Source organism: Berghia stephanieae, chromosome 3, assembly GCF_034508935.2.
Source record: "Berghia stephanieae isolate SIO BIC M18660-M18661 chromosome 3, UCSD_Bste_1.3, whole genome shotgun sequence".
Lineage (NCBI taxonomy): Eukaryota > Metazoa > Mollusca > Gastropoda > Nudibranchia > Aeolidiidae > Berghia > Berghia stephanieae.
Window position 1 is genome coordinate 20,047,726 of NC_088362.1, and position 13,673 is coordinate 20,061,398.

General features: G+C 37.1%; 1 protein-coding gene across 9 annotated transcripts in view; it reads left to right on the plus strand.

The window, feature by feature from the left end:
• Positions 1-4,792, plus strand: part of LOC144967304 (uncharacterized) — a 131,965-nt gene extending 127,173 nt beyond the window's left edge. For all 9 annotated transcript variants that reach the window (XM_078904364.1, XM_078904365.1, XM_078904366.1 and 6 more), the window contains one exon: positions 1,338-4,792. In XM_078904364.1, the coding sequence (XP_078760490.1) occupies positions 1,338-3,232 (1,895 nt within the window). In that variant the 3' untranslated portion in view covers positions 3,233-4,792. The remainder of the gene's footprint in view (positions 1-1,337) is intronic.
• Positions 4,793-13,673: the final 8,881 nt, after the last annotated feature.

Consider the following 13,673-nt stretch of genomic DNA (forward strand, 5'->3'; position numbering starts at 1 on the left):
TCAACATATCTTCCCTTCATCAGAAATCTATATCTTCCCAATCCTCATAATATGAAAACATGCCTATGGCATTTACACACTCGAATTGTAATAATGCGAATTAAAAGCGATTAATCATAAGATGTATGTATAGTTCTGAATCATTACGAATTCGTTTACTATTTACCCAGCTGTGTATCTTATTTTAAATTCTAGGATGCCCTGGTCAACGTGACAAACTAATCCTAGGTGAATTATTTTATTTGAACAGTGTTTATCGTCTTGCCGTCTAGCTATCCCTACAAGGAGTCTTGTTGAAAATATTATACATCAAAATACAAAATATATGACTATTTTATGGCGTATAATGAGTGTGTGTGTGTGTGTTTGTGTGTGTGTGTGTGTGTTTGTGTGCAAGTTATGCAATGACATGGTCTTGGTTTTGATGACTTTGGAAGTCTTACATAGGTGTACCTATATCCTTACTCGTTCATTCCTTTTAATGAAGTAACAATGTGAAATTGAATGTAAGGTTCTATTTAATTACGAAAACAGATGAAATGGACGTTTCGGGTTTCCCCTTTATCAACAAACAGGATGAATCAAACATTATAGATGAATGAGATAATGTGGTAGTGGCGTTGTCAAGATAAAATATTTTTTTAGCTTGACAACGCCACTACCATATTATACCGAAACGTCTCTTTGATCTGTTTTCGTAAGAAAATTGAAGATTAAATTCAATTTCACATTGTTATTTATTTCTTCGAGGTTCGAGCAGCAACATTTACATTATTTCAACGAAATCCTATCATTAGCACCTCATGAATTCGTTAAGTCGCCGTGTACTTTCCACATTAAAAAAAAACATTTCTTCCCATCTTACCATATTTTGATAGGCGTCAATGGTCTTGATTTATTTGTTCATCGATTTTATGGACATTTGGAATGACAATGAAAACTAAAATTACTGACCTTTACGAAGGAAAAATGTTTTAAAAATTATACTAGAATAATGCAAAGAGCTAAATTTTGCTGCAATTAAAAAAAAACAATAAAAACTACACAGGCATGCCAACTTGTCACATTTTAACAGCACAAAGGAATAAGATAAATGATGTGATACTGGTTTGGATCACCCTCGAGCTTTGAGCAGACATGAGTTCCAAAGAGATGAAAAAAAATCCTAAACTCGACTAAAATTTTAACTGGTTGTTCTGCTTTTTCAGAATATTTTCGACTACCGCTAATTTTATGTGTTTCAGTTTCCTACTATATCATACTGAAGAAATCAATGCATTAGAAATGTTTATACTTTAGTTCTTAATTATTTTTTTTTCTATTCTTTTTTTTCTCAGGTAAAACATCCAGCCAAGCAAGCTCCAGTCGAGATTATAAATTCCCGGAACAGGATAAGAGCGATTTCCATATTCTACGAACAATGGATGGCCCGTATTATCGGTGTGACTATCTCGGCTTCACCGCCATATCCAAGCCCCCTACCGGCGTCAACGCCCTTCAATCTCATTTAAAAGAGCTCTATCTCAAATACAGACGCGCTGGAAACGGCGGCAGAGATGCCAGCCTCAAACTTGTACAGCAAGGTATCTTCATCACTTTACTACAAGACGGACAAATTACAGATGAGTTGTTCTTCAATTTTGACGCTGTTAACTTCATCGAAGTTGTTAAATTTGCGGTTGTGAAAACTGCCTCTGAGAGAAAACTGAAAGCCATATTCATACCCGTTGAGGAAACAAAGGGGCCTGTGAGCGACAAACACTCGTTTCATTTAGATAAATCCTCTCAGTTTCTAACATCTCTTGCACACCCTCCGTTGGTTGCTTGCGTGGTACGCAGACCTAAAGGAGTGAAGGCTTTGGACTGTCACTTATTCGCTTTAGAATCTGTGGAAAATGCTCTTCATATCACCTCATTAGTTGGATCGGCCCAAACCCCAGCTGGTTATGAATCTAAAGTCGGGCAAGGCTTTGGTAGAGGTGGTAGTTACGAAAGAGGAAACAGTTTCGAAGGGGACTCAAGAGGGGATGGTAATTTCAATCGCGGAGTTCGAGGGGATGTTATTCGGCCCGACTACAGTGATTATTCTTTCTATCGAGGACAACCGACCTATGAAACCGTACAGAATAATCTACCACCTTCCTCATCATTTGATTTGGGCGGTTCTCAACTACCACCAACAAACATTCAACGGAAACCTCCGGGCAATGTCTATATCGGTGGCAGGCGTACTTCCGAAGAGGGAATGGTTTACGGACTTTATGAACAGCCACGCTCAGGTGCTCTTACCGCCGGGCCTCTTCCGCTGATGCCGCACGATGCTTATGATAGCAACGTGATCATGCGTAGAAAAGAGAACACCAGTCACACACCCGGAAACAGAAGTGTGAGCTCAGGATCCGATCTCGGCTCCGCCGGATTTCGTCACGAGGAGCTCCGACATCGTCTTTCTGCAGGGGTCAACCAAGAATCGTCTTCAAGTCCTCGTTTTCACAATATCAACAATAATAACATCCCCCCTCCAACACACCCCCACCCTCCTCAACTCCACCACCAACTCCAACCCCCATCCCGCCCTCAACCACAGATCCCACAACAACCCAGTCCACGACCTGGCAACCCCGATTTTGGCCCCGTCTTCTCCGCATCTAATCGTGAAAATAGAGAGCGAGATCAGTCTGTCACTCAACAGGAAGAAAGCTCTCCCGATCATAGCATCGTTCCTGGCAAGCCTATAGCAAAAGTTCCGCCGCATCTTCGAGGAATTAAAGTGTTGCCCAGCGATTTTAGAAAAGTGAAGCTGAAACACTTGGAAAGGAAAGATTCGTTCGATTCTCAAGATTCCAACTACGACAACAATAATGACATCATGCAAAAATACAAAGCTCTGCAAGAGGACGAATCCAGAACCAACGGCAATGTCGGTAATGGAGGATACGGTCATGATCCTTCAGAATCCGTCCTGCGCCCAGGAAGACATAAACAGGAGGGTTCGAGATTCAATCGATTTAGCGCCCCTGTGTACGCTGATGCTATGCATTGGAACCATAGGGGTGGTGGACACCATCAGTCTCCATCGGCTTATAATATGACGGGTGTCAGTGATGAACCCAAATCGGTGAAGGACGCTGAAATCGCTAGCATGTTCTCGAATATGGGCATACATAACGGGAATTCCAGAAGACTGCAAAATGGTGTCGATTTTGAGGATAGTTTGGGTTATCTTCCTTGATCGAGTTGGGATTGGGCAAGGATTGTGTTATTCTGTTGATTAAATGATAAGTTACTATATAAGTTAGAATATTTCCCGGACATATCGTTTTCATGCGCGAATTCACTAAACTACAAATAACAAGGTTATTCTGGTGCATTATGTTATAATTTTTTTCTAAAGAACGACATTATTATCTTAACTGATAACAACATATCTTTCATTCAACATTACAGACTGTATTATTCACTATAATATATCGGAAATATCTGATATCAACCTTGCTTACCCATCTCGTAATAACTTAAACACACATGTTTTTAAGAACTTTTCATCAAAAACATTATGCGGGAGAGCAGAAATCACTGCTTTATAAACATGTGACATTATTTCAATTCCACAAAGTAAATAAGGATATTTGATTTTTTCCTCACTTACATCTTTTATCTGCAAATTTTCACATCTAAGAAAACATCCGTATTATATTCATGTGGTATATAGAACAATAATTGTTATCATTAATTCAATTGATTTAGAATTAATTTTACAAAGGACATCACCCCTGTTTAATATACATAATATTTTTTTGTTATAAACGTAGTCTTATGTAAATGCAGCTTTGAATATTTAAATTTAAGACGGTTTTCAAAAACAGCTTGATTTTTACTACAAGCAAAACGCCTTTTGATATCTTTAGGTATATTTTTTTTCGTGAACCGCGTCACTCAGTGAGACTACTAAATAGTAAATTAGTAGTCTGCGCATTCTTCTTCTTCAAGTCTGTGCCAGACATCGGTGATCATGGTGCGCCATTCATCTCTCTGATCTCTCTTCTCCTTCTTTGTCACCGAGCTGTTCAAACTATTCAAATATGTTATTCTTGGTCTACCTTTACTCGTTTTACCTTCTATCTTTCCTGTGAGATCAGATAATCTCAGAAAACTGCGCATAGTAAAGTAATATAATTATGACACTGGTCGTATAGTGCAAGCCTGCATTACATTTTTGAAAGATTCATATCAAAGCGCCGTGATTACGGCTGGATCTTGTGACATTTACACATTTACACCCGATAGCAAACGACCTTGCAATGATGATATAAAATTGATTCGACCTCTTGATAAGCATCAAATAATTGTCATGATAAATACAGTGCTACAAATTAAGCGTGCTGAGTGATCCGGTAGAGATTTAAACAAAATAGAATGACTCACAGAAAGTTCAATCAATAAAATCAAACAGCGTTTTGACCTTTAACCTTCTTTTGGAGACAGGAAAGACGCCCAAAAATAGATAATAAACAACGTCACATTTTAATAATTAAAGTATCAAGGAGACATGGGAGCAGCGTATTTCAGCGGTACGGTCTTTGCTTCGTAACTGAAAGGCACCAAGTTCGATTACCCGCCGCTGCGCTGTGTGACCTTGAGCAAATCATCTCGCTCTAGCTCAATTTGCGGCGGTGCACTGCGGCTGACGCCTGAGTTATTCCAGTCTTCCCTTTGAATAGACTCTAGAGACAAATTACCCCTATGGGATGAATAAAAGGAATTTTGTTTAATTATTTTTTATATGAGGACATCGACATGAATAAAGGCCAACTTCTTGTTTTGAATTGTTGTTAATGATGAATATCATTATATTATTATGAAGAAAAATAAAAATATTAAAGGAATAAGTGAGCAGGTGATTAACCGTAAAAGTAGTGATATTGAAATAATGGATAAGTGAATAAATTAGATTAACAGGGAGTGGCGAATAGGGCGATTTATGGATGGATAGGGTTGTAGATGAATTGTGTGTATTGTCTGATGAAATGTGTGTATTGTCTGATTGTTGTTTGATTATTGTCTGATTATCGTCTGATTATTGTTTGATTATTGTCTGATTAAAGTCAAGCACCGAAACGTTTGTTCGTATTCAGAAGAAAAATGAATGGAGCAGGCACTTTTATAGGTTATAACAAGAAATGGAGTAAACACAGTGGTGAATAAAAACCTTCCGGCGGCGAGGATCATGAGTGGTGGATGACACCCTTAGTAAAGTAGAGCGTCCCTCTCGTGGCCAGGCGGAGTTGCCGTAACAGTCAGGTTCGAATCCTCATCGCCATAAAGTGTTTATTCTCTACCGTCTTCTCCTTTTCAACTCACTTCATTTCTTGTTGTTTGGTTGTATCGTTTCAACACGCGTGAGTCACTCTTCACTATTTCTAATTAATTTCTTGGCACACAATGGCATCAATGATTGGGATGAGCAGCTAATGGCTGTTGTAGTTGTAGTCAAGCTGTGCGTGATGAGATCGTGAGTGACTTAGTGATGCTGGCCAGGCTTCAGGGTGACTCCAGGGTCTCATAAAATATTCAGTCTTTACCTGGCTGCCTGATGAAGTCCTCACTATTTTAAGTTCACCTTTTCACCAACTAGAATAACACAGTCAGTCTACAAAGGGGAAAAAAAGAAAAGAAAAGGGCGCTGTTAATTAAAAGGGTAGTGGGTCATAACTAATTCGCTATATTAAGGGATTTTAGATAAGTAAGGTTTTTTTAAAGGAAGTTTGCTTTCATTTGCTAATATCCATGGGAAGTTAATATTTATATGAGCTTAGTTTCGATTTTGGTAACTCATTTTTCTCATGGCTTCATTGTCATAACTTAAAAACTTGAGTAGTTAAGCATTTGTATAGCGCAATATCCACTAAACGTGCTTAAAGCGCCTTACAATGGCTCACTAGCCAACAGCAACACTTATCATATTGGGACGCGACAAATCGCTTCTATGCGATATTACAATAATTTTTTTTTCCGACAGAGACAAAGCGATTAACAAATTAGGTACTCAGTTTACACCTGAGTAAGATGAGAGAATGTGAGTAAAGAGCCTTTTCCAAAGACTCAACTATGCATCACTCAGAGCAAGACTCGAACCCAGGATCTTCCGATCATATGACCTCACAAAATATCTCAAACCACCATAATAATATAATGATATTCAATCATTAACAACAATTCAAAACAAGAAGTTGGGCCTTTATTCATGTCCGATGTCCGTGTAATCTTGTTCCTGTCGGTTGTAAACAAAACTATTCGTGGCTTGAGGGTCAACTGGTTGTATCTCCAAATATGTTCAAATTGAGAAAAATTGATTTAAAGTTTTTTTTGTTAATAACTCTTTAGACATAAACTTCAACCACTCTTTCATACATAGTTTATGCGTCAATTTTCCTATTTGAACCAATTTTTGTCAGATAAAGCCTTTTAAAATCTTGATTGTAACGCATGTAATATTTAAAAATATTCCAAAAGTGGATATAGAACCAGTTAATCCTCAGCCCACGAATTATCTCTTGCACTCAAACGATACTTAACTTCAACCTAGAAAATCTATGAAATGTTAACCGGAAATTCTGTTGTATTTTTACTATCAAAACTTTAGGGAAAGTGTTTGGTAACCAGTTAACTGCCGCACTCTGAAAAAAACATGTATTTAAAAGTTTGGCCAGAAAACTCGCCCTTCGATTATCGATCGATGTAGATGACCCTAATCTTGGCAAAAAGTTCTCATTTTATCATTAACATCGATACTTAGTCGAGGACCATTTTGAAAAGGTTTACTTAAGTTCAGTCTTGACTCATTTATTATTTTTTTTTTTGGCTTGTGTCTCATTCCCATTTTCCTACGCCACAAATGTATTTTGTCTATAAGGCGAAGTGCGACAGAGATGTTGAAATCATTAAACCAAGTAAATGACGGTGAACTGACTGTCGGACCGTTAAGTCCCTTTTTTTTCGCAAAGTTGCGTCCTTGGAAAAAGGCTTTTTACTCGCATTCTCTCACCGCACTACAGTGTAAAATGAGTACCCGGCCGGTAATAGCGTTGTCTTTATGGAAAGATTTAAAAAGGTGGTAATAGTAATAGGCGTGATGTCATGTCATAAATGTTAAGTGTTGCTGTTTGTGTTGGCTTGGGAGCCTTTGTAAAGCGCGTTATGCAATTCTAGTGGAAATTGTGCGGTATAGATACTCGAGTTGATAATGAGAATTGCATCCTTTAACTAGTCCCAATAGCTCTGTTGGTAGAGCACTCGCTTCACAATCAAAAGTGTGTGTGTGTGTGTGGGGGGGTGGGGGCATCCTTGAAGCCCAACGACAGTTTGACCGATGGGCATTATGCGTAAAAAAATCGATATTTGGATACTCAAACTTGGGGATCTTTTTCATCAATACTGCCCAGGACTGGGTAGACAAGTCAATAATCATCAAACCACTACCTATTTTTTACTTTCATTATTTATTTATCCCGGCATGTCTACGACAATGATGACTGTTTTTTTTTGTTTTTTTTTTTTTTGTATAGACATATTAAGTGCGGCTATGTGGTCTTGTGGCATGACACTCGCTTTCGGATCGGAAGGTCCTGGGTTCGAGTCTCGCTTGGCGCATAGTTGAGTACTTGGAAAAGGCTCTTTACTCACATTCTCTCACCGTACACAGGTGAAAAATGAGTACCTGGCCGTTAACAGCGTTGACTCTGTCGGAAAAGAAAATTGTAATATTGTCTAACAGGCGTCATGTCTCGTTCTAGATGTTACGTGTTGCTGTTGGTCAGGGACCCTTTGAAAGCGTTTTGAGCACGTTTAGTGGATATTGGCCTATATTATATATACAAGCTCAAAGTATTGTTTGTTTTTTTTTTTTTTTTAGGTTATTTTGATTTCAATTGACTTGCTTCGTTGAAAAGAGGCCACTTACTTTCATTATAATTGTCAACATTTTGTATTTTCTTGTCAGTATCCGCGATTGTAAAAGCCGGGGATTTATCGTTTTTACCAAATGTGTTTTTTATCCAGTTTGCTTGTCTCATTAAGTCTAATTAAAAGTTTAAATATTTCCTATATCTGGCTAAATGGTTTTTAGTTCTTTCAACACCAAAAATGGAAGTTAAATTATAAAGGTCAAATACTATTAAGAATATAAAATTAGGGCATTTTAAAAATATTTTTTTCATTTTTATCTTTTTTGATGGGAAGGGGGGGGGGGGGTATTTTATTTAAAAATCGTTTTTGTTTTGTTTTGTTTTTGTGGGGAGTGGCGTGGGAAGGTGTGTGGAAGGTCAATAAATAATCATATCAATTGAAAATCGAGTGTTTGGTGGATTGTAGATATTTGATATTATTTAATATCTCATTCCCACTTTTTAGGGGGGCGGTCACTATACATTGTCGTTTTTATGTTGAATGGCAATATTATGTAAATTTATGGTCCTTATTCCCTTGTAATGAGTTGGAATTACAAATATCATGTTGAAACCTCTGAATCGTTAACATTTTGAGAAATGCCATTGCGTTATATCAGTACAAGTGATATAAGTCGTTATAATACGCAATCTGTAAAGCATGACCTAGTCATGGTTACGCTGTATACAAGTGCTATCTATCATTATTACCATTGATCTGTCTTGCTGTATATCACTTGAAAATTGTGCCTTTTTTAAAATCAAGTATATTGTTATTATTCTATTATTGTATGGAATGATTTAGCTAAGATTTCAATTATTTAAGTTGCTTTTAATTTGTTTACATTAAGGAAACCGATGTGGTGTATCATGTTTATAATGCAAGTCGGTGATTGAAATATATAATACAAGATAGTAATTGAACATTGTAAAAATTCGAAACCACATAATCATTGTTATATATCTCTTTTCATATTATTGATGTTTCATATCACCAAAACTATAAGTTAGATAGGAGGTTAGTTTCAAAATCTGCTAAGTCCTATTCTCATCATTCAGAGAGAACTAAGCTTTTTTATATTTGTTAAGTGACTTAAAGAAGAAAATATACGTTTCTTGTTTGGCTCATGGAGAAATACCTGAAATGTTTTGAAACTTTAGATTTTCTCTGGTGATTTTTTAAGGTGTCAAAGATTGCTTGAAAGTGTTAACTCAATATACACTGGGAATCCACAAAGTCAGGGTGCAATTAATACTTCACTATATATTTATATTTATTCATTTATCCATAGATTATGGAGATTTGGCTGAAAAATACTTTTGTTCACTGAAGAAGAGGTCACGTTAGGTTACAATTCATGTACATCCCAAATTGAATAAGATTGGGTTTTTAAAGAGGGGTTTGTACTATTCCCATATATGTACCCAGACTTTGTGGACACCCTGTATATCTGGTTAAATAATAACGTGAAATTAAATGTAAGCTTCAATTTAATAAACGAAAACAGATAAAGTGGACATTTCGGGTTTCCCCTTTATCAACAAAACAGGATGAATGAAAAACTGCACATGATCTGTTTTCGTTTATTTAGGGGCAGCGTGGCTCAGCAGTACGTCTTTGCTTCGTACCCGAAAGGTACCGAGTTCGATTACCCGCCGCTCCGCTGTGTGGCCTTGAGCAAGTCACCTCGCCCTAGCTCACTCTGCGGCTGGGTTATTCCAGTCTTCCCTTGGAATAGACCGTAAAGACAAATTATTTTCCCATGGGGATGAATAAAGGGAATGTTATTTATTATTAAATCGAAGCTTACATTTCATTTCACATTGTTATTTATTTCTTCGAGCTTCGAGCAGCAACATTTACATTACCCTGTATATCTGGATGGGACTTGTCAGATCTTGAAAGTTATCTTCCCAAGTCAAGAGAGCAGAAGCATAATAAAATACTGTTGATTGGTCTTCTACACCTATAGTTTTATTTTAGATTGACTATACATAATTTATTCATACACTCAAATCAAGTTTAGGAAGTATCAAGAAGAACGGAAGAGTGTGCTTCTAATTTGTCATCTAATGAGTGTAATATAAGGTGTTTTATATTGTTTTGTAGCTAAAGCGTTTGAACTTAATAAGCGACTGGTTCGTGTGTCAGAATACCTCAATTTACAACATTTTGACCACTGCTCCAAACTGGTGTGACGTCGGGATGATTTGATTTTCAACATAGAAAATGATTTTATAGTCAAGGAGGTGACAAATTAGGAAGCAGGCTATAATATGGTCTAGTTGTATGACACTCGCTTTCGGATGGGGAGGTCCTGGGTTCGAGCCTCACTCGGCGCATAGTTGAGTCCTTGGAGAAGGCGCTTTACTCACAATGAGTACCTGGCTGTTGTCTCTGTCCGACAAAAAAAGTGTGATATCGCCTAAAAGGCGTCATGTACCGTCCTACATGTTAAATGTTTCTGATAGCCAGGGACCCGTTGTAAAGCGCTTTGAGCACGTTTAGTGGATATTGCCATATTATATAAAAGCTCATTGAGAAAGAAATGCACTGTTGTAAGATAAAGATATGAAAAAGTGTGTATAAAACAGTGCCGTCAAAGCAGGAAAGATAACTTAAGAATGTTGATGATAATAATAATAATAATAATAATACACATTTATATAGCGCTCATTCTCGTGTAAAACACAAGCTCTGGGCACTTTACAATATAAATATCAATTTTAAGTGAAAAAATAAAAAAATAAAATAATAACAACAATAACAATTCATAGCCAAATCAAGGATTCATATAGAGTCAAGAAAAACAAATACAGTAAAAATGTGTCTTGAGATTCTTTTTAAAAGTAGGTAAAGACTTGCACTCCCTCAGACCACGTGGTAGTTCATTCCAAATCTTGGGGCCGAAACAAGCAAACGATCTATCACCAAATTTTGTTCTTGATCTTTTTTCCGAAATTTTCGTTTGGTCATTACATGATCTTAAAGTGTAATTTTCAAATTTACACATGACCACGTGATCTGTGAGATATGCCGGTGCTATACCAGCCAAACACTTATAAACAAGACACGCTGCTTTGTAATATGTGCGCTTTTCAATGGGCAACCAGTGGAGAGAGGCCAACAAAGGGGTTGCATGATCAAATTTTTTTTTGCCAAAAACTAATCTTGCTGCACTGTTTTGCAGTAGTTGCAATTGTTTAATAGAAGCCTGAGGCAAGTTGACAAGCAGCGAGTTACAATAGTCTAGTTTCGAAAAAATGAGGGAAACAACCAATGTTTTACATGTTCCAATTGCAATATACTGACGGATCGAACTGATTTTCTTCAATTGAAAGTATAAAGATTTACAGAGAGCAGAAATGTGAGCTGACATTTTCATTTCTGAATCAAAATAGACACCCAAATTTTTCACAGTCTTTGAAACTTTGATCTTTTCACCCCCAATCAACACCTCAAGACCATCATTCACCTTCAACTGCCCTCTATTTCCCACAATCATCACTTCTGTTTTTGACTCATTCATTTTCAACTTGTTTGCATCCATCCACTCTTTCACATCCGTCACACATTCTTCCACACGTTTCACAATATTTTCGAGATTTTTAGTTTTATCAGTAGCATAAAGTTGCGTATCATCTGCATAGAGATGATAGCGCAGCCCATGACCAGTGATGACATTAGATAATGGAGAAGTATACAAAACAAAAAGAATTGGACCCAAAACAGAGCCTTGAGGAACACCAAAAGACAATGTATGTTGACGAGAAAGTTTATCTAAAATCATAACCTGTTGCTTTCTGCCATCTAAATAAGATTCAAACCACTGCAAGACAGTCCCAGACAAGCCAAAGGTTATATTAAGTCGTTTAATGAGAATACCGTGATCAATAGTATCAAACGCCGCCGAAAGGTCTAACAATGTCAGAAGAGAAACAGAACCTTTATCTAAAACATCAAGCAAATCACTCGCAACACAGCACAGAGCAGTTTCTGTGCTGTGGTAAGAACGATAAGCTGACTGAAATTTTTCCCATAGATTGTTTTCATGGAGATGTTGTGAAAGACGTCTGAGTACAACTTTTTCAAGGATTTTAGAAAGAAATGGCAGATTTGAGACGGGATGATGCTAGAACATTGGCATTAAATCGTTCCAACTATCGGGTAACCTCTGTGGTGTTGTGGTAGTACGTATGATTGGCAGTCATAGGGTCTGAGGTTCGATCCCCAGTCAAAGAAGGCTGATTTTTTTGGGGGGACATTATTTTCTTGTATTTCTCTTTCCTGTTTTGTCTAGTACTTTACACACTTTTTCAGATCTTTAGTCCATAATGTGAAAATAAGGTTGTGGGGTTCAATTTAATTTAATTGAGCTTTTTATAAAGCGCAATATCCACTATACGTGCTCAAAGCAAGGGGTCCCTGTCCAATAGCAACATTTAACATTAAGGACAAGACATGAAGCCTTATAGGCGATATAAGAATTTTTTCGGACAGAGACAACACTGTTAACGGTCAGGTACTCCTTTTACACCTGAGTAAGGCGAGAGCATGTGAGGAAAGAGCCTTTTCCAAGGACTCTTGACCTCTTATAGTGGACAGGGAGGCATTTACCGTGTCTTCACAACCCCTATAAATTGCATTCTGTCGTTGTCTTGGAATGGTTTTGTCCTGGCCCTGGCCGGATACCCTGATTGGGAGGGAAACGGTCAAATGTTTGTTTTGAAGACAATAGAGAAAGTTTTCAAAAGTGACAAAAACTATTATCACAAATCAAAGTGAAACTAGGCAGCTAGAAGCCGTGGACTGTAAAAAGTAAAAGACAAGAATTGATAAAACAGCTTTAAAAAATGAACAAAATACCAAACACGGAACGTTTCGTGATCAAAACCCTTCTTCAGCCTTCTGTTCTATTCAACATTGTATGCGTTGTTTCAATTCCGCTCAATTTGGAACTCCTTAGTTACAAATCGGAGACTTTCTTGTTTACTTTCCAAGATTTTACTACAAGAGAAGACCTACCAATTATCTCTGTCGTCTATCTGGAATTTAGTAATGTATTTATGTATTTATTGATTTTTGTTGTTGGCTGAAGAGGGGTTTTGAGCCTGAAAATTTCCGTGTTTGGTATTTTATTCTTTTTTGAAGCTGTTATCTTCAATTTTGTTTTTAAAAACTATTATCTCACATTTCTGATCATTTTTACAGTAAAACTTTTTTTTTTTTTTGGCGCTTCGTAAACCGACATAATACCGTTATGAGACAATGGGTCACAAATCATTATACGATGAATGCAAGCAATGAAAAATAATGTGTATGAAACAGGACAGGACAAAGAAAGAAAGAAAGAAATATACTGGGGGAAAACATCTCACAAAATTAGCCCGCATAATCTGGGGATCGAACCTCAGGTCTCCTGATTACGGGTCATACATGCTCCCGTTTCAGATCTTTATCTCACACATACTGCCTGCTCCCTAATATGTGTCAGTGCATGACATAATCAGTCGGAAGGTGACAATTTTGGATTTGCATTTTAAAATAAAATTCTTATTTGTTGAAAGAATAATATTATGGTCCCAGACTTATTTGAAGTAAATCGGGTGATTTTTTTATGAAGTTATGGTCAGATCTACGGGCAACTTTTCTCAAATTTCATACTTATTCGAGTTGACTAGCTACAAAAAATATTTAGAAGTGAAATTAAGCTTTTCCCAAAGATGTAC